Source organism: Amphiura filiformis, chromosome 6 (assembly GCF_039555335.1).
Source record: "Amphiura filiformis chromosome 6, Afil_fr2py, whole genome shotgun sequence".
Lineage (NCBI taxonomy): Eukaryota > Metazoa > Echinodermata > Ophiuroidea > Amphilepidida > Amphiuridae > Amphiura > Amphiura filiformis.
The window spans coordinates 60,360,711-60,388,263 of record NC_092633.1 but is presented as its reverse complement, the minus strand read 5'-3'; the positions used below and the strand labels follow the sequence as shown (position 1 = coordinate 60,388,263).

Here is a 27,553-nt window from a genome sequence, read left to right as displayed (position 1 = left end):
GACGGATCCATTTTTAATAGGGGAGTATTACTATCAATGCTAAAGAACTTTCACCACCAAGAATAATGAAAATAATTATGTTCCAATATATAGCAAAAATTTATAAAATTATTATTGATTTACTCATTAACAATATTTTTCTTACATATTCAGTGGTACCTGTTTACAATTTTAATTGTTCAATTAACTTCTTTTTACCTTTGCCCCTATTTGACGAATGGAACGTGCAGACAGGTGTTAAAAATCATAACACAAAGAACATCATCAGTCGATGTAAAGTGAAATGTCATTTTTTCACCATTTACACGATTTTGAAGACTTTGTAATATCAACAGTAAATACACATACATCATGGGTAAGATCGTAATTTATAGATCTTGGTAGGACACATTATTTTTATGTTCTAGTTTAATTTGAGGCAGTAAATCATCAAAATGTGTGGCTAAATTGTACACAAGTAAGTAAGTAAGCTTATCGCTGTGTCGGGCACAACACAATACATTTTTATTGATGACTGTATGTGTTGAACATGTATGCACAGCGCATGTTGTGACTGAGTGTGAGATCACGATTACGCAGAAAGCGGACATCAAGCCGGTTTCTCAGTATTTGAGATGCATTTTATCCTAAACAGTATACAAACAACATGAACAAGTCATGTATATTTAATTCATTTATGCTTTAATTTTGCAGGTGGTGAAATTAACTTTATATGTTTGAATGAAGTTGATGTGAACACAATTTTATTTTTATTTGTGGCAGTGTGCTATCACTCACTCAGGGTCGACCTTTTGCTATTTTAATCCAAGTTTCAGTCCACTTTTTGATTGATCTACGTATGACAACATGTACATTCCAAGACACAGATAGTCGCAATTCATTTTGTCCCTAGTACTGGGGTTACACTAAACTGAAACTGAACACAGATTTTTTTAAATGCCAAATTGATAAATTTTTAAATTGATGGCATTGATTTGTAAATGTATCAATGTTATCATTCTTGACTTTGCTCTTTCTGCTCCACACAGTAACTGGTGTCATCATGGCTAGTTTGGCCACAATTTTTAAATGAATGAAATAATTCTGTGTGAAGGTTTGTGCTTATACGGTACCAAAATCTATTTTGTGACTATCTGTGTCTTCACGAGCAAAGTTTGCACATATTAAAGAGACAAACCATGGCCATGTTAATTGTTTACTTCACTGACATGTCATTTAAGCAACTTTGTTTAGGACTAGACCCAGACACAAGCTAATAGGGCGCTTGCACGAAAGGTTAAAAGTAGGTATGCCAGGTGAATTTAAATTTGCCATCAAACTGCATCATTTTATATGAGAGTCTAGCAAATGTGTTAACTAAGGTTTGCCTGGCATATCTATTCTATAAAAATGACCTGCATTGAGAGTCAGTCAAGTGCGGTGGCCGGTGGAGGACAAACAAACTATTATCATCCTCTGTGAATCGTTGGCGCGTTATTCAAACCCATGCTTTGTAAGGAATATTAGCACTCTATAGGTGATATTTCATTTCATTTTGCTCACGGATAGTGTCACATTTGAGGCTAGAGTCCATTGCAGCCAAAATCTGGTAGAAATTGATGAAGCATGACAGTGATGACAATCATGATACCATGTAAAGCAATGGAAGTTTTGAAGTAAACATCCCAGTGGGCAATCACATGATCGCATCAAAAATGTTGTTAAAATATATTGCGCTTCAGCTTAATTTTAGAATGTTGAAAATGGGCAAAATTTGCTCAAAAGATAGAGTTGACCAAGTCAAATTCTGAAATTCACTCCAAATTTAAACATAAACATCCACAGAATAAATAACATCAGTTGCTAAAAATGTCAACACTGATAGATTATAAAACAATAGCATTGGACTCTAGTATCGAATGTGTAACTTTGAAGCTAGAGTTCTTGAGTATTTTAATAACTTAAAAGTTATCAGTGCCTTGGATTGAGGATAGACTTCTCAATAATCAAGGTAAAATGGGTAATTCTTGACCAAGCTCAAAGACTCCATGATATAAACCAACACACATATAATGTGGTACAGAAGATTGCGTACACAAGCAGCTTTACACTGTGTACACTCTTAGTACACTTGGCCACCAAGTATCTAATTTACCTAATTATACACATGTAGTGTGCCAGTATTTGTGTGGCAGCATAATCACTTGGAGATTTAAGGGATCTGGAATGAGCGTTTTGAGCGTTTCGACAGTATTTTTTGTGGGACATGAGAGCACATCAGACATATCGAATTGCATTCTGAATACGAAGAATCTCTTTCTGATATCAAATAATTTTCATTTTTTGAAATTCACGATATAATACAAATTTTATGACAAATTATTTTAAAATTTGATATTTTTCACATTTTTGATATATAACAATCCTCGAAATAAATTTTATAAATCTAATAATATATTCGGAAAGTGTATACATGTAGCTGGCAGGAAAAGCCGACGATCAATTGAAAATTTTGACCTTTCATATTGAAGATATGGATTTTTTTTTCCCCAAATTTTCCCAATTTTTTTTGGTGTTTTGGGGAAAAAATCCATATCTTCAATACGAAAGGTCAAAATTTTCAATTGATTGTCAGCTTTTCATCCCACCTACATACACTTTAAGTATAAATCATCAGATTTATAACGTTAACTTCGAGTACTGTTAAATATCAAAAATATCAATTTTAATCATTTGCCATAAAATGTGTATTACATTGCGAATTTCAAAAATCAAAATTATTTGATATCAGAAGGACATTCTTCGATTCAGAATGCAATTCGATATGTCTGATGTGCTCTAATGTCCCACAATAAATACTGTCCAAACGCTCATACCCCATCCCTTAAGAGAAAGTTAATTTAAACTTGGAAGTTACTAAGCCTGTTTTCATATTAATTTTTCATATTTTTCAGATTTAAGAACAGATTTAAAAATGCTGTTCCGAGATGATGATTCCAACTCGGTTCATTCCATGGATGATGATCTGGAATCTGTTGATTCCGGGTCCACTTCCAGTCCAGCAAGTGGTAAAGGAAGAGTGGTAACAGGACGAGGCATCACCCTCAGTACTCTAATGAATGATGGCATAGTGGAAGCTGGTGAAAATGTCCTCACTGTTGATTACTTGGTAAGTAGACAAGGGTTTGCACTAACTAGTACCAGAATTGGTTGGGGGTGATAGTAGGCAGAAAGTTGCCAAAAACTTATGCAACTTTTGCCATTTTTATAAGTAGTATGATTAATTAAAAGAAATTGGCCGATGTCCCTTTGACAACTAATTTGTCCATCATCCATCACGAACCAGGTGTAAAGTCGTCGGGGCTTATTCTGATATGGCCTATTTATTTATGCTCAATAAACTCAACAAAATTCATTAGGAAACAAGCAATTTCAAGAGGATTTTTGATTCAAGAGGATTGTTGATTATTTGAGTGACTTTACCAAGCTTATTTTTTGTACATTGTAACAAATTCAAAATCTTAAAATTGAAAATTACAACTTGACACCTAGTTTGTGGACGGTCACATTTTGTTTGCTTTATATTTATGTAACAATGTATTTCTTTTCCTTAACAGGGGCGTAATTTCACAGCAGATTTGTGTAAAGATGGCAAAATTTGTTGGACACATAAAAATACCAAAGAAATCTTCAATTCTCCCAGTGCCTGGGCGATACACATCAAGAAACTTGTGAATCCAGCCAAAAAATCAGGATGTGGATGGGCATCGGTAAGAATTGATCCAATCATGAATTGATTGATTATTTGATACATATTTAAGCTTGTATAATACTTAAATTTGTTTGTGTTAATTATCATATTTATGTTGAGCTGTTATTGTCGTAAATGTCAATTTTTTTATTCCACCATTGATGTAGAAAATTAAATTGAAAGCTTCAAACAGATGGCTTCTTTGTGTTAGTTTTTCATTTGAAAATGATTTTCTTAGCTATCTCAGCAAGGTCTTTTTGTACTGGTTTTGCCTGGCCTTCACCCGTATCCTGATTATCGCATAAAAAGAACCTCGCTGGTGATGCTCACATACACACCTTGTGAATTCTAGCTAGAGATTATAAACAGTAAATGCAAGAAAATGGGTTCTTCAATTATTATAAATCACCCTGTATCTCTCATGATGAGTACTAGTACTCCTGCACAATTCACATTTTTGCCAGTCTGCTTATTTGAATCTTTAACTTAACCTAAGTTTTTCAATGAAACAAACACTCATTAATTTTGCTTCTGGGGTATGGCATTAAATACTTGATGTGTAAATAGTGGCTTGAGTCAAAGAAGTCAAACTCTAAAGTTAATTTTTCTAATCATATTTTTATGTACTTTCTCAGGTCAAGTATAAAGGGAAAAAGTTGGATCTATGGAAGTCTGTTTGGTTTAGGAAAATGAAGTTGGGTTTGCCTACTCCAGAATTGGTAAGTAACCTCAAGTAACAGTTGTACGCAAGGAGGATGGAAGTACATAGGGATAACAATATACTTGCATCCTCCTTGGATTTAATTCAGTGTTCATATGATTTCAGTTGCTTTATATATTCTATGATCAGCTCGTAACTGGGTAAGTCCATATGATATCAAGGAGGTCCCCACCTGACCCCCTCAGATTTGCTTTATATTTTAGTCATATGTTGTACCTGTAAAAATATTAAAACCTGCAAATTTGAGGTCTGTAGCTCTTACGGATTTTCTGTGGCAGCCATTTAAAGTTGAAGTATGGGGGTCTAAATTTGGACTCAAAAGTTGCCCTTTAAATAAATGTCATCTTTGGGAGTCTGTGACTTCTTTACAAAAAGAGAGAGAGGTCTGAAACCTTGTATACACACTAACTGCATGACAATTTGTCAAAAAGTAAAAAAACAAAAAAAATCTGTAATTGCGCTGTTGTGTCACGGGGTCATTAAATATGCAAGAAAAAATGTAATGTTTTGTAAACTGGCAAGTTTAGCCCCTCTAAATTCACATTTTTTGTCAGATTAATTATTTTTTGTTGTCACTGATGCTAAATATAGGATAAATACAATACATATCCAAACAATTGAGGTCACAACTCATTTACATTTCGAACAGCGCCCTCACGAAGATGAAATTTATTGCAAATTCAACATTTTCAGGGGGTCCAAAGTCGATGTGGTCCACCTTCAAAATTTATAAAACATTTTTTTTATATGACTACTAGTCTTATATTACAACTTTGCAAAGTCTCAGTAATTGTCTAGGTTGACTTCATATAAAACGACAAGCCCAAAGTTGACCATTTTCTTATGATTGCATGTACTGCAAAGGTGCCGAATTTGGAAGGCTTAAAGTCAAATTGGCCCCAATATTGAAAATAAAATGGAAATTAAAGTAAATAGGGCCAATAACTACGCATCTAGTCATTTATTTTCAATATTGTGGCCATTTTGACTTTTAAACCTTCCGAATTCGGCACATGTGAATTTAGGGGGGCTAAAACTTGCCAGTATAATTAAAACATTAATGTTTTAGCCCCCCTAAATTCACATTTGTTGTCAGAATAATTGTTTTTTGTTGTCACTGATGCGATATATAGGACAAATACAATGCATATCCAAGACATAGAGGTGACAATTTATTTACATTTGAACAGCGCCCTCAAAAGATGAAATTTAAGTTGCAAATTCAACATTTTCAGGGGCCCAAAGTCAATGTGGTCAACCTTCAAAATTCATAAAACATCACTTTTATATGACTACTAGTCTTAAAGTACAACTTTGCTATATCCCAGTAATTTTATAGGTTGACTTCATATAAAGCGACAAGCCCAAAGTTGACCATTGTCTTATGATTGTATGTACTGCAAATGTGCCGAATTCGGAAGGTTTTAAAGTCAAAATGGCCACAATATTGAAAATAAATGACTAGATGCGTAGTTATTGGCCCTATTTACTTTAATTTCCATTTTATTTTCAATATTGGGGCCAATTTGACTTTAACCCTTCCAAATTCGCACATTTGCAGTACATGCAATCATAAGAAAATGGTCAACTTTGGGCTTGTCGTTTGATATGAAGTCAACCTAGACAATTACTGGGACTTTGCAAAGTTGTAATTTAAGACTAGTAGTCATATAAAAAATTTTAAATAAATTTTGAAGGTGGACCACATCGACTTTGGACCCCCTGAAAATGTTGAATTTGCAATAAATTTCATCTTCGTGAGGGCGCTGTTCAAAATGTAAATAAGTTGTGACCTCAATTTTTTGGATATGTATTGTATTTATCCTATATTTAAAATAAAAAAAAAAAAAAATAATTAATCTGACAAAAAATGTGAATTTAGAGGGGCTAAACTTGCCAGTTTACAAAACATTACATTTTTTCTTGCATATTTAATGACCCCGTGACACAACGCGCAATTACAGATTTTTTTTTTTTTTACTTTTGACAAATTGTCATGTAGTTAGTATGTATACAAGGTTTCAGACCTCTCTCTCTTTTTGTAAAGAAGTCACAGACTCCCAAAGATGACATTTATTTAAAGGGCAACTTTTGAGTCCAAATTTAGACCCCCATACTTCAACTTTAAATGGCTGCCACAGAAAATCCGTAAGAGCTACAGACCTCAAATTTGCAGGTTTTAATATTTTTACAGGTACAACATATGACTAAAATATAAAGCAAATCTGAGGGGGTCAGGTGGGGACCTCCTTGATATCATATGGACTTACCCAACTGCCAGGTGGGACTCATAACATCATGGATTGATATAGAATGGCGTACACAGAACTGGGCGCTGAAACTATACAAACTTGGTATTGTGTGACTTTTCTGAATTTACGCGGACATAATTAGTTGGGATTTATTGGCTTGCACGGACATAATTAGTTGGGATTTATTGGTGCACCCAATGATAAAAACCAATAATTCCTGCAAGCTGATCATAGTATACTTGTAGGAAAAATAAGTTGATGGTATTCTGATAAGACATTTTGCTGCTTGATAAGGAAGATATTGAAGCAAGTATCACATAATAATTATGAAAAACAGATTGATTAGTGTGACACAACTGTGAGTGCTGAACATTAAAAGACAAATGACTTAGCAATAAGAATGAATTCATCAACATTTTGAGAGTGGTGTTTGTTTCATCAAAGATTATGAAAAAATATGTCTTGAAACAAATAAATGTGTTTGTTATTTTGTAGAATGGGAATGGTAACCATAGCGACGGTCTGCATCTGTTGGATGAGATGATGCAGAATGGAGGTAGTAAAGAATCCGAGGACTTCCAAGATCTTCCCAGTCCTACAGATAGGCCAAGGGCACCGGTGTCAGAGCTCACACGCAAAAAGAGCAGCAGGTTGGTTGATGGCTGCTTTGGGTTTAAAGGGGTTTACATTGTGGGAGCCTTGTAAACACATGTCGTCCATCTTACAATGGAGATTTTGGTACTGGTGGACAAATTAATCAATAGAATTGATTTGTCTTCATAGCTGCAGATGTACTGGATCTATTTTGTGGAATCCATGCTTATATCATAGTAAGAGATCTTGTACATGGAGTTTCTGCAAGATTGATACCGGAGTGAGTTTGAGTTAACTTGCAAGGATACATGTCCAAATTGAAACTCTGAAACACAAAGTATGCGGTTGTACCTATAAAGTATTCTGTTTAAATCATCAAATATACTTTATTTGTTTATGCAATACAGCAATAACAAGCACTGGGGTGTTAGCTAGCCACCCGTTCACTCATCATTTTGGACAAGCAGTTTGCTACTGGGACAGCCAAAATTAATGCTAAATTCTAAAAATAGTGATTGAATAAGTTCTGTGAGCTCAAAACAAGACCAAACCAACAAATCAAGGCTATTATAGGTATTTGAACAGACTGAACCCCCAGAAGGGGCGGAAGTATGGTTCATGTTTTAAGGGTAAAATTTTGGACAGGCAGTTTTGGGGAAAATGATGGACACTTGTCAAATCCTAGCTAAAGCCCTGACAAGCACACATTGAGTCATATGAAACAATTATGGTGTGTATGACCAGTTTTAATGCATTTTAATGTATACTTTTACGTTTATCAATCACTTATTATGCACATCTGATTTAAGCAATGGTAACATTATGTTTGTTTTTTATTTTCTTGTAACAGAAAAATGGGTGAAGAAGAATATACACAGGGTAAGTCTTGATGTGTCACTGCGAGGGCATGGTAGTAATGATGAGAAATAGAGAGAGAACAAGAGATGCTGAACATCGGTTTTACAAATAAATTTACAGACAATATTGAAACAAAATCGCATGACCATGAAGTGTAAGCATTAAGCATATTACTAGTAAGATTGAAAACCATAGCCGGGTGTAGCTGCTACCTGGCTTGATCTTCATATACATTTTGTAGGACGTGCACAATCTTCAAGGTATCAGGATTATCAAGCCCAGGTTAAACTACATCTGGTTGTAAATTCTCTCAGTCTACTGCAACGGGGGCTGACTGGTGGTGGGTTGAGTGCTTTGATCCCGGGAACCCTCCCTCTCCAGCTGCAGTCTCATGACATCAAGAGGATGTTTCTGTCCTCTTTCCCTTGAAGAAACATCTTTTTACCACCCCCCCCCCTTGGATGTGTGTTGTGTCACATATATGCTATTCTTAAAAATAGGATGTATTCTTAACTTCATATCCATGTTTTTAACAGGTATGATGTGTGGTTCTATGACGAAATCAGACCAGAGAGAGTTTCAAGTAGTCAAATATTCTTCCCTCGGAAAGAGAAGTTCAGAAAGGTAAGCTTAGTGAGATGCTTGTTTGCTGCAATTGTAAACCCCCTGAATGGGTACAATTTACAAAGTCATTTACACTGTCCATAGTAAAGAAACCCTAAGCACCACATCAAGATTTATTTGTTTTGCTTGTCAGGAATTGTGTTATCAGGTTTTTGTAAATGTGATATAATAAAGGTATATGGTTGGTACTTTAAAAACACTTGGTGTTATCAGGAATTTTGTGTTAAAGGTCCTTGACTCAATCGACAGCCTCATCCCCCATATTTCTTCTTCAAAACTGAGATTTTGGTATCAGAAGGAAGCTCATAATTTTTTCATTACACCAGTAAAATTTAACGCTTGAGATATTTTTGTTTAGATGATGTGAACAAAAATGTGGTGAATTGTAGTGACCACACCGGAAGTGTATGTGCTATCCTATGGGGCATTATTATACACATTTTTGCTTCTCATAACAAAACTGCTGCAGCAATACAACTCAAATTTTTTGGGAAAATTGTTATAATGATTGGCCTCAATGTAAGTTAGACAACAGAACATGAAAAGATTGGACCACTTCCCTAATAATGAGTTTCTACTGGACAAAGGAATGGTTTCATAGTGAATGGCTTGAAAGTAATAAAAGTAAACTTGTTGTTGGTTTGTACCCACAGAGATCACAGTAAACTGGTGGAGTGCCTATCATTTAGTTCTCAGGGAAGAATACAACCTTTTACAGTCTCAATAACTACTAATTGCCTTCTTGTTGTGGTGAGTAGTATTTGCAATATTTCATGATGTGTAGCAGTTAGTTTTGCATCAGTACATTGACCTTATGGGGAAATAAGCAGCAGGCTCTTGGCTCCCTATTTGTCCACTTATTACCTTGAAATAAGCTCATGACTAGGAGCTACTTTTAACTGAAATTGTATCAGGCTTAGGCGATATTTTGATTAAAGGTGAACCTCATTGAAAATAAAGTTATATATCAATGGAAAGCTTGTGATGTCAGGATATTAAAAATTATTTTTTCCGATTTTTTTGATGGCCAATAAAGCTGAAAAATTAAAAAATGATTGAATTTTTGGTCTTTTTAAGGCGCCAAAAAGCACCCAAATCAATCGTCTATGACCTTGAGAATGCTCGTGGCGTAAGCTCAGGGTTCGAGTCACGTGATCTTACTCGGAACGTGTAAACAAGACTTGCTTCCTGTACTTTGCAAGCTGCCCGGCAAGTCTGATTTTCACAATAAAGCTTGAAATTAGAGGAATCTTCAAGTTGCTGGTTCCTTCTATATTAGAAAAAATAGAATTATTGTCAACACATAACTTTTCCGTAAATTTTGGACAAAATCAGTCATAACTGGCTGGGTATAACTGGGTAATAATTGAGTTTGAATTTCGCTGGGATCAATCCCATGCGCAAATGCTTGCTGCTACCGTTCATGTGTCATGGACTGAATAAACATGATCGAATAACAAATTAAATACTTGTTTGTTACATTCCCTATATATTCTTGATTCATTGTAAAATGTCTGATTAAAAAATATCGCCTTGCAGTAATCCAAAATTAATAAAAACCGCCGATTTCATCAAATCCAGCCCATATAAAGGTTTTCATATTTAGCGCATTGCGGTAATACGTACGTTCTTTCCACACAATCACGATTGAAAGAAATAGATACTCTATTATGAAATAAATACAATTTAGACTTAGTAGACCGTTATTTGATGGAATTCTGAAATCTGAATAAAATTAAAATATTGTCGCTTGTGTCATGATTCTTTAATGATAGTACAATCAGTGTACGGTACTGAAAAAATGAAACATTCATGTTTTATGGATTACCGAACACGATGCGTAAATTGCTGCTGAAGTGCAGGGACGGATATGCACAAACACAGCGACTCGCTTCGGTGCTTCGTCCTCTGTGTTTCATGGGGTGTTTCAGCAAATTTGATCAATCGTTCCCTTATATTTGGAACATTTACAGGAATAAATTTTGCTGATGAAGTAGCAATAAGTTGGAATTATCAGAATGTGAATATCAAATTGGTCATTTTGTCTGCAAGTACAGTACAGTCGCGGATACTGAACACTCGGCGTAGTGAGACTCATTCAGTCACTGAGCTCATCCCGTATGTATCTATACGAGTTCGCCTATCATACATGACCGGATGTAAAGCTAAGAAATAATTAAAAAATCCTGTACATGTACCTTATTCTATTCCTTCATTTTCTCATTGTGATAAGTTCATCTCAACTTGGTGTGACGATCTGAACTGGTAGCACTAGCAGTTATTTTTTGTAATCTGTTTTCATTCCGGTTCTTCGCTAATCTTCGCTCTTAGGTGCTTTACTGTAATATTCCCTATGCATATCGTGGATGGCTTGGCCTATCCCAAATCACCCCGGCCAGCACTTTTCCCATTTTTAAATCCACACACTTTATTCAGGAACTTCATTCTTAATTTGATCATGATATTTCCTTCACGTTATTCTTATTTTATTGAAGATATTTTTCATGTAAAGTAAGTTGACAATGACTGAATTCGTGCATTGGCCCGATGCATGCCACAGTAATACACGGACATTGTGTTTACAATCAAACCCGGAAGTAACTGTGTGTCCCTGGGCTGACGTCATCAACGAAAGCCCCAATTTGAACGATTTCGCTTTGTAATTTAGGGGGTGCCAATATCCAATCTTTGCATGGAGATTATGTCTAGCCTGGTACGCTATGCAAAAAAAAAAAAAATTCTTTCCTGCTTCCTGACATCATAAGCTTTCCATTGATATATAACTTTATTTTCAATGAGGTTCACCTTTAATCAAAAATAGTTGATTATTTATTTTAATTGGGTACTCGATTAGTTAAGGTTAGCCGAGAGTTTTTCATGCGCTTGATTTCAGAGGGGCGTAAGTTCATAACAGAAACAGCCATGCAGAAAATGAACAAGTGTACCGGGACGTAGGCCTACTTACAATAGAATATCGATCCACGGTCAAGACATGAAAAGGCTATGAAACTTGGCTTAGCTTCGTGCCCGGAGCTCGGATGCCGGGGTGCCACAAGCCGCTTTAACGCAATTTTCACAAGGATTTTATAAATTTTAAAATTGATTGGGGGCACTTCGTCAAGCTACGCCCTGGAAAATATGTTGATTTTGAATTTATAGCCTTGATATCTTTGATGAAATCAATGCTGCTATTCCCCTGATTACAATTATTTGTAAATCGAATTTGGGATGAAAATCAACAATCGACTTAGCAGGCCTACAAATTTCTGAATTATATAAAGTGAAAAACAATCAATCACGATTCACTGCACTCAGCGAATCAATCAAATAAAACTAAAAAGAAAGGAGCAAGAAAGAATAAAGAAATAGGGAAAAAGAGAAAGAAAGAGAGAGAAAGAAAATGAACGAAAAAGAAAGAAAGAAATGAAAAAAAAAGAAATGAAAAAGAAAGGGAGAAAGAAAAGAGGAAAGAAAGGAAGTAAAAATGAGAAAAGAGAAAAAAAGAAAATTCAGCCACACGGAGACTCGAACCCACAAAAATAGTTCATACTAGATTCCCAGTCCAACGCTCTATCCACTCGCCATCGATCAGCTTACACAATTGATTGTTCTCAAAGCGGATGATAACTATAATTGGATGCAATAATTTACATGATTACAATCGGCGTCCGCATTATGGCTCTTAGAATAAACACGCATGTCGGCGCTGAAATTTTGAACGAACTGATGGAGGAAAACCTCGCTTTTTGCAAAACTAGCTTCAATTTGGAGTGAAAATCAAATGGAATAGCAATTGGCAGAATGTTGAGAAATAATGTAGGTATTCAGATGTCTAAATTAACGCTCGTAATCAAGATATCGATAATTTCACAAACCAGCTTTTTCTCAAGCAAATTCTCCAAAATTTTCCCCAAAACGGGCTTTTAAAATTTAATCGGTACTGTATTTGGTTCTTCCCCATGGCAACATTATTTCTTTGATCGATTTGTAATATAATACTAAAAAGAAGAAAACAATCGCCGGTGTGGATTTATACGGAGCGCACATTTGAAAAAAACCTCATGGAACGTGTTTTTGATCTTGTGAACATGGTGGGTAAAAATGCTTTAAACGAAGGATTTTCAAATTTATTCTAATAATTTGTATATAACACACACAAAAATGTTAAGCTACATCCAATGCACCAACATTTCACTCGCTGCGATATTTGATTACTGAGAAAACTCTGTTTTAGAGAACAACTTTATACGTCTTTTATACGTTTTTTATACGTCTCTTTGTGTAACCTTAAAAGCATCATAATCGAATTATCGACATTTGGATTTTAATCAAAAATAATAGATTGTTTTTCTAAGCAAATAGATACAGTGACACATAGATATTGATTATTTTTAACAATAGCCCAAGCCTAAATTGTATCCTGATATCTCATAAAATTCAATCCCACAATACAAATATAGCAACTGGTTTTAATTTTTGGTTGTCTCCAAAGTAGAGCCCACTTCAAACTGTGCCATACAAGTGTGATTTATCACTGTTTTTCAGTACCATGATGTTGTTCATTCATTTTAACAGGATTTTCATTGCCACCTTACTACCAGTGAAGTCGTTGGTTACTTGGCTGGAAAATGGGATTCATCAACACAACGTAAGTTTTTGCAGAAATTTTTTTCATGAGATTGAAATATTATAGTACTTTTTCCTAAGCCTGAGTATGGTATATTCCTCTTTACAGTAGGCAGTGCAAACAGCTGGGGCGGACTTACTCCAGTAAGTGAATTGAAATTTGGGAGTTGCCATTTTGACCCGATATTTAAAGTAATCAGGGGTGAGCAAGGTGGCAATGACCATGAGTGACTAATTTCACACACAAGTGAACCTAATAATACACATACACATAGACACATCTAAAACTATCAGATGACCTGTATTGTAGGGTATATTTGGTGTTAGGATAATGGTTATCGTTACTCTAATCGTGGGGTAGAGTTATATTTAGAGAAATTCATGTGTGATAATAGACCTTTTGCAAACTTAAGTGAATGGAGCGTATGTGCAATATGCACCTACTCACTAGGTAGCATTTATTACATAATTTTTATTTTATTTTGCAGATATGTCAGTACTACAGGCTTTTCCCTGTAGATGCCGTCTTGGAGACAAACAAAATGCAGCTGTCGTAGAAGAAGAGGTTAGATTTGTTTGCTATTAAAACAAATTCATGTAATCCCTTATTGGTCAGTCAACTGTGCAGTTTGATGTGTACATTGAAATTGCCCAACATCTTGGCATAAAAAAAAAGTTAAATCCTTCCCAAGCCTTTCGGCCCATTGAGCGGCGCCTATCTCCGATTCATAACCCTAGGCCACATGTCTGCAAGCAGAAAAGCTACAGCAAGGGGTTAGTCCACTGGTAGCCATGTGTTTAACTTTCCCTACGCCATTCTTTCAATGGCAAACGCCTGGCAAGAAGGCAGTAGGTACCATTTTTAAAGCCTTTGGTATGGCCCGGCCGGGATTCAAACCCGCGACCTCCCGATCGTGAGGCATACTTGAAAGCAATTGCAAGCAAACCCAATTCAATTTAGTGACATTGCTTGCAACTCTCTGACAGAAAATCACTGGTAATAGTTACTCAATCCGTACCAGCATTTTACAATTCACATTTGTACACTAGCACAGTTGAAAAGCACCAAAATATTTTGGAAGAATTTTTCCTTCAACGAGCTGTTTCAAAATGGGTTATTCCAGTTGAAATCCAAACAACCCTTATGGAAGACATGGCCTTAATCTCCCACACAGGAGGTGTAGATTTCAAATGGAGTCATCCAATCAGGTAACCTTGTTAGAAATTCACACTCCCTGTGTGGAAGATTAAGGTAATGTTTTCCATAGGAAGTATATGAATTTTAACTAGAATAGCTGACTGCTGGTAGGATAAATCAGACTGTAAAGCTGCTAGATTTGATCCGAGTAAGATATCCTAATTTGAATGGCATAATAAAGTAAACCTGTTCAATTTCTTAGAGATGATTTTCTTTCTTAATTAGATGTCCACCAGTTCTGCTATCGTAGCATACTATTAAAAGTAAAATATTAAAAAGTATAACAGGAATAGTATTCCAAATTGATTTGAAACCTAAGAATAAAACCAAGATGTTGAGTTTGTGACCTCTTCTGCTTAAACAACTTCCTTTATTGTATTGGGCCTAAACCATTTTTACTTTTATCTTTCAGATTCGTAGGTCTATAGCTTTACGAGGCCTGCAGCTGATAGGCTGGTATCATAGTCACCCATGTTCAGCAGCTCAACCGTCCTTGGCAGATGTAGAATGCCAAATGGAGTACCAAATACAGATGAAAGGAGAGGGCAATTCCTATCAACCCTGTCTAGCTCTAGTGTGCTGTAAGTTATTAAGGCAGCTGTGTACTCTCAGACATGCATGTAGTAAAAGTGCCATAACTTTGTAATTATTCACGCAAGACATATAAAAGTATACATTTTTATAAAGGCAATACATCAATGAATCTTAATATAAATACAGATTTGGTGTAAAAACAACAATTATGAAGAAAATCACAAAAAAGTGAGTTTTTGGTAATTTTTGTTCGGTACATCATAACAAAAAAAACACTTTCCAAAAATGTTCGTTTTATTTTTTCTTAATCTTGAGACACCATTCAAAAAACGTTTTTTTTTAGTTTTTGATATTGGCCTTATTTTTTGAGATATTGACCATATAAGGCATCAAAATGAACTTTTAAAATTCACAAACGCCTATTTGCACAAAATGATGCCTAAAATCGGAAATAGACCAAAATATAAAAAATGAGAAAACTGTTTCTTAAGTCGATCATGCTTTTTATGATGAGCATAATTGCTTACCTATAGATGCTGTATTTATTGAGTTATCGTGTACCTAAATCGTCATTTTACCGAGAAAATGAACATTGAAATAAAGGCCGCTGAAGTTTAAAGTGGTCACATTTTGCACTTTGATCGAAGCTCACAGGAGAATGCGGCAGTTCTTGTTTTTCTACCTTACATTACGTGAACATCGGGTAAATCCAAAGCACCTAGAGAAGTTTGGTAGAAATCTATCATATCTTGATGTTTAAATCCGGGAAAGAACTTGAAAAATTCACATTTTATCAGCTAAAATGGAGCCATTTGACCGCTAGGTTTTTATGAAATCAGTGCTTGGGTGGTGCTTCCATAAGATGCGACGCGATGCAGATAAGCGCTATGTATGTGTAGCGTATCTCATGCTGCGTTAACAAATTGCGAGTCTACAAAACGCGATGCGTTGTTGCGCGCGTATACCCCGATGGTTACAACAAAGATTTTCTTTCCTTTTAAATTGCGGAAACAGTGAAATAGTGAAATAAAATCCATAAAATAGAGCAGTTGGAGTTAACAAATCTGGATTTTCTTTCCTTGTATTTATAAAAAACATAACAAAGTAAATTTATTTCAAAAAAGCTCAATTTCGCGAAAGAAACAATGTCTAGAGTACACAGCCGCGTTTTAATGAGAGGGCAATTCCTATCAACCCTGTCTAGCTCTAGTGTGCTGTAAGTTTGTCACAGTTGTCGAAATTTGTTTGAGTAAAAATGTTTAAAAACATTTGCTGAAGAATCGTGTGGTTAAGGAGTTGGATAGCAATGTTTGCACAGTATTTTTTGTGGGACACGCGAGATCAGACACTTCAAATTGCATTCTGAATGTGAGGAATGTCCTTCTGATATAAAATAATTTTGATTTTTTGAAATTCGCGATATAATACAAATTTTATGGCAAAAAAAAATTGACATTTTTTATATTTTTGACATTTAACAAACATTTTACTTCCTCAAAGTAACTTGTATAAATCTAATGATATGTTCTTAAAGGAAAAGCTGTCCATCATTTGAAAATTTTGACCTTTTGTATTGAAGATATACATTTTTTCCCAAAACGACCTGGACGGCTTTTCCTCCCAGCTATATACACTTTAAGTACATATCATTAGATTTATAAAGTTTACCTCGAGGACTGTTAAATATCAATTTTGAATAATTTACCATAAAATTAGTATTATATTGCAAATTTTAACATATTCAGTATTGGATTTAAAAATCTTTGTAAGCTCTGAAACATACTCTATTTGGGCAGGCCTAATTTGTTTGTTGTTTGTTTTTCAATCATTTAGTCATTTCTAGTACCTGAAGTTCTTTTGACTTGCTTTTACAGGTCCATATACCCTTCAAAGACCACAAAAAGAGTCCAGCCTGAAATCCTACTGGGTGATGCCACCACCAGAGGTAAGCTTATAGATATATGATTATCTGGTAAAGGGTATCAATATTTGTGCTTGTTGTGAGTGTAAAACATACACTGCCTTTTGGAACATGTCTACAAATAAGACATTACATGTACTTAATTATGCTATGATCGTCAGAGAGCATGCTTTTATCACTGCCTCCAGAAAGTGAAAAATACTAAAGATAATGGCTAGTAAAGTGCCAATATATGTATTTGTATTGTGTCAGCCAGGATGGTTGACCAAAAGTTATGCTAGATTATGTATTTTTTAATCTTATTTTTTTCTGTCTACCCTACAGTGTCAAGCCAATAGATTTGGTGTACCAATGACTATGAATTTCAACTGGCAGTCGGATATCTTCCTCACTCAAGACGTACTTCTTGAAATGGTAGGTGCCAAAATACAGCCTTAATTAATCGGGGGCCAAGATTGACTCAATTTTTACAGCGTCATTGGTTTAGCACGTAAGCACAAAACCATGACAAATAATTCCAAAAGCACATTTATATTATCAATCAATATATTACTAGTCTGAATCCATTGGGGTGAGATAGTGTACCCCAGTATAAAATATGGATTTTTACCAGATTTTTACTCCCATATGTCATGATGTAGACTTTAAATTTCATTGTTATGTACAGTTAAAACAATGGCTCAGTGGTTGCGGTGCTCGCCTGTCAAGCGATAATCCCGATTTTGAAACCAAGTATGGCGGTTATGCTTTTTTTCTTTTCATTTTCAACCAACAATTATTTATTTTCATGTGAAAATGAACATATTGCACTGGGAAATATATTTTGTGCCCTTTTGTGCCCTTTTGACAAAATAATTCCCCTTTACAAAAAGAACAGTAGATTGGACGTGGCCAATTACAGGCCAGTGAGCATTCTGAGTTGTATTTCAAAAATTCTTGAAAGATGTATTTTTGTTCAGCTTGATGAATACCTAAGAGAAAAACAGATTTTATACCAATACCAATCTGGCTTCCGTCCAGGCTTTTCCACAGAAACCTGCCTTATTCATTTAACTGATTATATAAAATCTGAGCTTTCAGAGGGCAATTATGTTGGCATGCTGTTACTAGATGTACAGTAAGCTTTTGACAGCGTAAATCACAATATTTTGTGTTCTAAACTTGAGTGCATGGGAATCAACCCTGGTTGGTTTAGATCATATTTGTCCAACAGGCAACAACTTGTCTCGGTTGATGGCATTTCATCGGATTTCATGAAAATTACCTGTGGGGTTCCACAAGGTAGTTTATTGGGTCCCCTGCTGTACCTTTGCTACAGCAATGACATGGTGTCCTCCGTGCACAATAAACTATTACTATATGCGACGACAGTGTTATCTTAGTTTCGGACAAAGATGACACTGTCGTTTCCCATGAACTCAACAAAGAACTTCAATCATGTAATCAGTGGCTCATCGACAATCAATTATCCCTGCATGTGGGTAAGACTGAGTGTATTTTATTTGGCTCTCATGTGAAATTAAAGAGAGTCACTGATTTTAACATCAATTATAACGGGCAAGTTATCTGCTCCCAAGATAGTATTAATTATCTTGGAATCACAATGGATCAAACACTCTCGGGTGACAACATGGTTGATGTTCTTGTCAGGAAAGTCATTACGCGTCTTAAGTTTCTTTATAGGCATTCAAACTATCTCAATCAAACCCTTCGCAAAAATTTGTGTGCTGCTCTCATACAGTGTCACCTTGATTACTGCTGTTCAGCATGGTTTGTTGGTATCAGTACCAGAGTTAAACACAAATTACAGATCACCCAAAACAAAATAGTCCGCTTTATTCTAAATTTGTCTCCCAGGACCCACATTGATCAGTTGACTCGTAACTCCATTAACTTCTAAATTTTCAGGACCGTGCTAAACAATTAAGGCTTAACCACGTATTCAACATCTTCAATGATACTGGTGCACCATACCTCAGAAACAACTTCATTAGAACCTCAAGTGCTCATACCCATCGTACCAGATCTAGTAATTTTAATTTCTTTGTGCCCAGAGTCAAAGGTATTGCCAACAAGTCCTTCTACTATAATGCCAACTTAGATTGGAATGACTTGCCGCCTCAAATTCAGTCCATAAGCAACAGGATGGCTTTCAAAAAGGCTGTCAAAAAACACCTGGCTGATAGTGCTTTGAAGCAGGAATCTGCAGAATTTATACGTATGTAGGCTTATGTCCAAATGTCTCTTTTTTTTCTATTTTCCTCCACGTCCACAGCCATTTTTTGTTTTGGGACCCCATTGGAAATAAGCCTGCATACGTAGCCAGGCTTTTATGGGCTATCCTTGCCTTGCAACTTTTGGTGTTGTGGCGTGTATGCCGTTCCAATCTGGGATGGCATTTTGTGGTTTGTGCACATTTTATTATTGTTGTTAAAAATGCACCTGGGGAAAAACTAATAATATTGTGTCCAACGTATGGACAGTGTTGCCGTCACATGGCTGTTTTGCTTTCGACATTGACTGTTGCCGTATTAAAATGACGTAGGCCGTATTAAAATGATGTCTGGCATTGAAATATTCTCATGATCATTTTTAGAGTGCATCTTTCACTTTCTTGTAGGGCATTGCGGTTCTCAAGAAGTAGCCATTTTGCCATTGCTTTAAAAAATGTGTTTAGGAGGTAGACTAGACAAGTGGTTGAGCTACTCCTCTGATTCCAGAAAAACACATCACTAATTTTTTGGAATTATTTTATTTTATTTTTTGGAAAAATATCAAACAGTTTTGCCGAAGGAAACATTTCTAAATCCTAATCCTTTAGTTCTTACTGACAATAAAAGTCAAATATTAGTATTTAGCCAATTTTTGTCTCGCCTGAATGTTCAGGGAGAGACTTAGTAATCACTATGGTGTGTGTGTGTCCGTGTGGGGGTGTGTGTGGGGGTGCGCACTTGTTTCATGCTGAAATTGGGGATACACACAAGGATTCGTACCAATCAATTGGGGACATACGGTGAAATGGGGATATCCCCAATTCTCTAATGGTCATAATATGTTAAAATTTGATGTAAAAATGCATTTTTGAAAATCTGGGGTGATTTGAGGTACATACCCAGTTTGCATGGTTTTATCCCAATCTGCCACACACATGTGTGTAAGATGCTTTAACAATGCAGTTTACACACAGTTTAGGTGACATCCCCATATCAACAGACAAAAACCACACTGTTGTGACATCCCCGTTTGCACAGTCAAAAATCAAGCTGAGTGTGTCCCCATTTCCACAGAAAAAAAATAACTGATGTGATCTCCCCATTTCCACTGACAAACTATAATAAGCCAACCCAATTTGATGTCCCCGTTTCAATGGACAAAAGTGAACATGTTGTGGCCAGCAGCTCATTTGCATTTTGACTTGTGCATATTTTTGTCATGGACACTTCAAGGTAAGTAGGTTTCAACTAATTTTGCATGGTTTATAAGCTGAAATTGACCAGGGTTGTTTGATTTAAATCACGCTGATTTAAATCATTGATTTAAATCGCAATTTAAATCGCTTGATTTATTTTTTAAATTATAAAATCACTGATTTAAATCAACTTTTTTCATTTTTTGCCATTTATTTTACTTCATTCCTAATGTTTTAATCCATAATCGCATGATTGTTTTTCAATATGTTATGTACATGTATTATTTGTAATTTTGTATACTTATTTTGTTAACATTTTTGTATGTAACAGTTATAATCTGGACCTCTTGGGAGAGCAGTACATATGCATTGAAAGAGCTATACAGAATAAAGAAAGATTAAATAAATAAATAAATCTACAACTTTTGGATACAATTAAAATACCTGTATGATGTCACTTTATCTATTGCTAAAAATTAATATTCAAGGTGCAGAATTCAACAGCTTTTTCCTCATGATTTTACCTAATTTTTTCTTCGAAATTTTCACATGTAAAAACATACGTTTTGAATTTTTTGTAAATACCTGGTAGCATTGTGCATATGACTAGCATTCCACTGGTATTCTTTTGACTTTATCATGGGGTATAGCAGTTTTTGGAATAAAAAAATCAAAAAAATCAATTTAAATAAATTTTAAAAAAATCTGATTTTTTTTTTAATCAAAAAATCAACAACTCTGAAATTGACAAGTATGTAGCCTACAGAAACTTGTCAACATTATCAGTGGCGTACCGTGGCCGCCCCTTCCCCGGGGGCTGAAGACAATTAAATTTTGTGCGTGTGTGTGTTCGGAAAAAGCTTGTGAACGCGTTATCTTGAGAACCGTAAGTGCTATGATGATGAAACTTTATAGGGGGTAGCATGACCAAAGGGTGTCGACCTGATTAGATTTTGAGCGCAAAATATGGTAATTAAGTACCTAATTTGCATAATTTATGCGTAATAAGCAAAATACCTTGTGAACAGATTATCTGGAGATCCGTATGGGGTACAGTGGCGTAACTTGGTGGGGAGTAAGCGTGGCCAGATGTTCTCGACCTGATTAGATTTTCAGCGCAAAATATGCTAATTAAGTACCTAATTTGCATAATTTATGCGTATTTGATGCGTATCAAGCAAAAAAAACCTTGTGAACAGCTTATCTGGAGATCCGTATGGGGTACAGTGACGTAACTTGGTGGGGGTAGCGTGGCCAGATGTTCTCGACCTGATTAGATTTTCAGCGCAAAATATGCTAATTAAGTACCTATTTTGCATAATTTATGCGTATTTGATGCGTATCAAGCAAAAAACCCTTGTGAACAGCTTATCTGGAGATCCGTATGGGGTACAGTGGCGTAACTTGGTGAGGAGTAAGCGGGGCCAGAGGTTCTCGACCTGATTAGATTTTGAGCGTAAAATATGGTAATTAAGTACCTAATTTGCATAATATATGCGTAATAAGCAAAATACCTTGTGAACAGATTATCTGGAGATCCGTATGGGGTACAGTGACGTAACTTGGTGGGGAGTTGCATGGCCAGAGGTACTCGACCTGATTAGAGTTTCATGAGGTCAAAGGTCACATACAAGGTCAAAGGTCAACTGAGGTCACCAAATCTTTTAATAATTAATTTTCAACTGTGCATCACATATCCCAATAACAGCTTGACCGGTCATGTAATTAAGGAAATATGGCGACTTTAAGATAGTCGCTTTCTTTGTAAAGTATAGCAAAGTAGCACTTTCAATGAGTGATAACTCCTAAAGGAAGCATCTTTCTGTTTTGATTTATTTGATGAAATAGTTCTTTGGTATTGCCAAATTTGATTTTTCAGCGCAACATACTTTATCCAATTTCGTGAGGTCAAAGGTCACATACAAGGTCAAAGGTCAACTGAGGTCACCAAATCTTTTAATAATTAATTTTCAACTGTGCATCACATATCCCAATAGGGTCAGTCCATGTCAAAACAGACTGAGTGTACACCCACCCTCTTGGATTATGCTCTCCTTTGGCTCAGGGGTACCTTTCATGGACCCCTAGGTGAGGTCACAAGAAAAAATTCAAATTCAATTTAGTTTCCGAATGGCGGGCCATCTAAGTTTGGCGACCTTGACCAAAATTGGAAATTTAAGGTGTCCAAATGACAAAGCGCTCTCTTTGAGAGGCATTTTCTTCCTAATTAAATCAGTTGTGACCCTCTTTTTGAATGTGGTCACTCACTGGCTGTGTCTGAAATGCCGAATGCCAAAAAAGATTGATTTCGGAATTTCGTGGGGATTTCAGAGGGGTCAAAATCAGCACTTCGTACTGTTCAATCAAATTATCTTTGATTTTGAAGGACCCATGATAATGCCACAGTGCACTTATAGGTCCTAATTATGTTCAGAATGGATTAACCATGTGCCAATGTCTATGAGCAATTCAAAAAAAGAGAAATTTCTAGACCCCCTACAGAATTTTAGGCCCCCCTAAAGTGGTTCAGCCACAAATGGCACTTAAAGTCGGCAAATTTTGACACCTAATAACTTTAGGTGTACACCAGATATGAATTTCTAGTCTTTTGCATCTGAAAGAATGTAGTCTAATGTTACTAGGAACATAAGATTTGTTTTGTATTTTTTGTGTTTTGATACTTTCAAAAAGGTCGTTGCCCTATGAACATTTTTCGTGATAGCGCCCTTCTGAAAGGTCTGACACATAACAAACTATACATTTTTGGAATCCTCATGACCATACGAGTAATTTAATATAATACTTGAAATAATTGGGAGCATTCTGAAAATCTGACCCCCCCATAACCTCTACTTTGCATGTGCATCGTTGCCAGGAAGTGCATTTTTGACCCCTTAAAAAATCCATACAGAGGATTAGAAAGTAGTTTTTCTTGTTACTTAACTCAAGAGCAACTTGAAATATCAGGATAAATAATACAAATGGCTATAAAGTGATCAAAAATATAAAAAAGTATCATACTAAAATTGGCATTTTGTACCGTATCCTGTATGCATGGTATGTTAGGCAAAAATGACTATTTTTGAAAGCGTCAACTTAATACTAAAACACAAAAAATACAAAACAAATCATATGTTCCTAGTAACATTAAACTACATTCTTTCAGATGCAAAAGGCTAGAATCTGGTGTACACCTAAAGTTATTAGGGGTCAAAATTTGCCGACTTTAAGTGCCATTTGTGGCTGAACCACTTTAGGGGTGGCCTAAAATTCTGTAGGGTCTAGAAATTTCTCTTTTTTAAATTGCTCATAGACATTGGCATATGGTTAATCCATTCTGAACATAATTAGGACCTATACGTGCACTGTGACATTATCATGGGTCCTTCAAAATCAAGATAATTTGATTGAACAGTACGAAGTGCTGATTTTGACCCCTCTGAAATCCCAACGAAATTCAAATCTATCTTTTTTGGCATTAGGTATTTCAGACACAGCCAGTGAGTGACCACATTCAAAAAGAGGATCACAACTGATTCAATTAAGAAGAAAGTGCCCTCAAAGAGAGCACTTTGTCATTTGGACCCTTAAATTCACAATTTTGGTCGAGGTCGCCAAACTTTGATTGCCCGCCATTCGGAAACGAAATGGAATTTGAATTGTTTTCTTGGGACCTCACCTAGGGATCCATGAAAGGTACCCCTGAGCCAAAGGAGAGCATAATCCAAGAGGGTGGGTGTACACTCAATCTGTTTCGACATGGACTGACCCAATAACAGCTTGATCGGTCATGTAATTAAGGAAATATGACGACTTTAAGATAGTCGCTTTCCATGTAAAGTATAGCAAAGTAGCACTTTCAATGAGTGATAACTCGTAAAGGAAGCATCTTTCTGTTTTGATTTATTACTTTGATGAAATAGTTCTTTGGCTTTGCCAATTTTTTGGAAGGTCATCCGGGGTCACTCAGGGGTCATCTGAGGTCAAGTTATTAAAAACTGTCGTATGGGCATGAAACTTGATGGGTACAGTCAACATTTCAAGGCAAATTTTTGGAAGTTCAATTTGGGGTCACCAGGGGTCATCTGAGGTCAAATTAGTAAAAACTGTCGTATGGGCATGAAACTTGGTGGGTACAGTCATCATTTAAAGCCAAATTTTTGGAAGGTCATTTTGGGGTCACCAGGGGTCATCTGAGGTCAAATTAGTAAAAACTGTCGTATGGACATGAAACTTGGTGGGTACAGTCAACATTTCAAGCCAAATTTTTGAAGGTCATTTTGGGGTCATCTGAGGTCAAATTAGTAAAAACTGTTGGATGGACATGAAACTTGGTGGGTACAGTCAACATTTAAAGCCAAATTTTTGGAAGGTCATTTTGAGGTTACCAGGGGTCATCTGAGGTCAAATTAGTAAAACTGTCGGATGGGCATGAAACTTGGTGGGTACAGTCAACATTTAAAGCCAAATTTTTGGAAGGTCATTTCGGGGTCACCAGGGGTCATCTGAGGTCAAATTAGTAAGAACTGTCGTATGGTCATGCAACTTGGTGGGTACAGTCAACATTTAAAACCAAATATTTGGAAGGTAATTTCGGAGTCACGTTGGAAATAAGGGCCAACACATGCATTTTTATGGTGTTTCTTGTATGCTGAGTCCAAAGATGTGTACTAAAAGTAATTTCAGGTTATGCATTCTAACATTTTCTAATATCTTTTATAACTAATTATCAAAATTAACACAACATTATAATTATGAGCAAATTCATAGCCTATACTCAAAAATTTGAATGCATAGGCTTTTTGAATACCAAGTCTTTGAATTTTGTGACTGTAGAATGTATGCAAAATTGCATGTTTTTGGCCCATATTCCCTCAAATTGGCCAAATATTAAAATAAAAATATATTGCTAGTTGGAACTAACCATTAGGTTTGAGCTATGTTTCATTTGGCAAAAGAGGATAATAAATTTTTAATCCCAAATAATTAGTGCTGTATTTTTCTGGAATCGGGAGAAAGTGTCATTCCGTAGGATAATATGTTGGTTGTATTAAATTTATCTTAAGAATTTTTTTCATTTTCAGAAATGTTTGGCCGAGTACTACAAAGACAGTGCTGATCTTGTGTGGTTTAAAGAAACATGGCACAAGTCAGAGACCTTCATGGATAAACTTAAAGGATCGCTGTCCAAGAAATTCCCTAAGGACCAAACTGATGGGCGGCTCTTGGACTATATACACAATCTATTACTGTAGCAGCGTATTCGGACACAATGTAGTATAACCCGCATAACAGCTTAATAACAATATACCAAAAATTACAATATTTTGAAGGGAGGGGGAGACCTTCAAAAGAAATTTTGAAAGCAAAAATTACTTGATCTAGGAAAATGCAAATTATGAATATTGTGCCAAATTATTCCCAAACTACATATTGTTGTGGTAATTTAGCTCTTTGTTCTTCATATGACACACGGGTCTTTGTACTCTCTATAAGTTGTAAATGAAAGTTTTTGAAACACAACTTTGCCTACTACAGGTGAGAAACCGTCCCCATACATTATGGTCATTTGATCCCTGTAAGTACTTTTTATGCTGTAAATGTTTTGCCAATGCTCGCTATTCACAATAGGCTGCACCACCAGCGGTTGCTCTTGAAAGTCCAAGTTTTGACCTCCAGGTCGACATCGCCTTTCTAGCCACCATTGGATTTTCATGCTAGTGTGTCTGATAAACTGATAATAATCAATTCTGTGTGATCAACTGATAGAAAATGAACCTACTGTAATTGTAAATTGCTCATTTGGTATGCATTTGCATGTAAACACACAATGACATACATTCCTGTGTTGTATTCATATCACACAGGCTTTGTATGTCGACTTTTTCCCAAGATGCACTGCATATTTTGGCCTCTCTCCAGGTGCATCGTATTGTGAATCGACTGAATTACTGTGTAATTCAGTTGTAAGAAAGCCATGTACAAATCAATGATGTCTATTAGACATGATGCATGTAAGTTAGAAACCAAATTGAACTAAACTCAGTACAAGTAAAAGCGTGAGATAATAAGTTTTTGTTTTTGGTCGGTGGATGATTCTGTGACAGTAAATTGACACCCCAAGTGATGTATGCATGTGTCAACTTTGCCATGTTGTTGTCCTCCAGTTTCTTGGACACTACTTGGAGCAAATCTGCATTGTTGTGAACAACTTTTTGACGCTGGTCGTGGTAATTTGTTTTAACTGTTGCAGAACCCACTGTCATTGAAAACAAAAACTCACTACTTATCGGTCGCATCACATAGCTATAAGTTTAATACCATTTTAAACAAAATAGTTCCACATACAGAGCTTTAAGTTTAATACCATTTTAAACAAAATAGTTCCACATACAGAGCTTTAAGTTTAATACCATTTTAAACAAAATAGTTCCACATACAGAGCTTTAAGTTTAATACCATTTTAAACAAAATAGTTTCACATACAGAGCTTTAAGTTTAATACCATTTTAAACAAAATAGTTCCACATACAGAGCTTTAAGTTTAATACCATTTTAAACAAAATAGTTCCACATACAGAGCTTTAAGTTGAATACCATTTTAAACAATGTTACTCAAAATATTGACCTGTAAATTTCACAGAAATTCAAACTTTCACATACCCTGTTGAGGAAAATGAATTGAGCATTAAATAATTTTGAAGCCAAATCTAACACCAGAATGATATTAAATTTATAGCTCGGTTTGTGAAACAATTTTGTTTCTGGAACATTATGTGATACGACCAATATATTGTGTGTTAAATAAAAGGGAAACAGCAAGCAGAAAAGCTGGTACAGTTGGCAGGGTGCAGTCTTGAACAGTTTGGGCAAGAGATTGCCTTTGTCATGAGTTTAAATACTTAATAATAATTTGTCAATGGAAAATAATTCAATTGTATTTTTGTACCAAAATGTTCTTTGATTCATGTAGAAATATTGTTAATATTAATATTTGTTGGTAAACTCCAGATACGTTCCGCATTTAAGGGTCATTTGACATTTTGACCTATATGTGCAAAGCGTGCGTACATATATTTTCAATCC

General features: G+C 35.6%; 1 protein-coding gene across 1 annotated transcript; it reads left to right on the top strand.

Moving 5' to 3' along the window:
- Positions 1-238: 238 nt before the first annotated feature.
- Positions 239-26,394, top strand: LOC140154101 (MPN domain-containing protein-like). The gene is made up of 14 exons (XM_072176710.1): positions 239-355; positions 2,934-3,148; positions 3,597-3,749; positions 4,366-4,449; positions 7,199-7,353; positions 8,136-8,176; positions 8,692-8,779; positions 9,433-9,529; positions 13,355-13,427; positions 13,894-13,970; positions 15,016-15,184; positions 17,012-17,082; positions 17,383-17,472; positions 25,552-26,394. Exons 1-14 carry the CDS (start codon positions 352-354, stop codon positions 25,720-25,722), a joined length of 1,488 nt encoding a protein of 495 aa, XP_072032811.1. The 5' UTR covers positions 239-351; the 3' UTR covers positions 25,723-26,394.
- Positions 26,395-27,553: the final 1,159 nt, after the last annotated feature.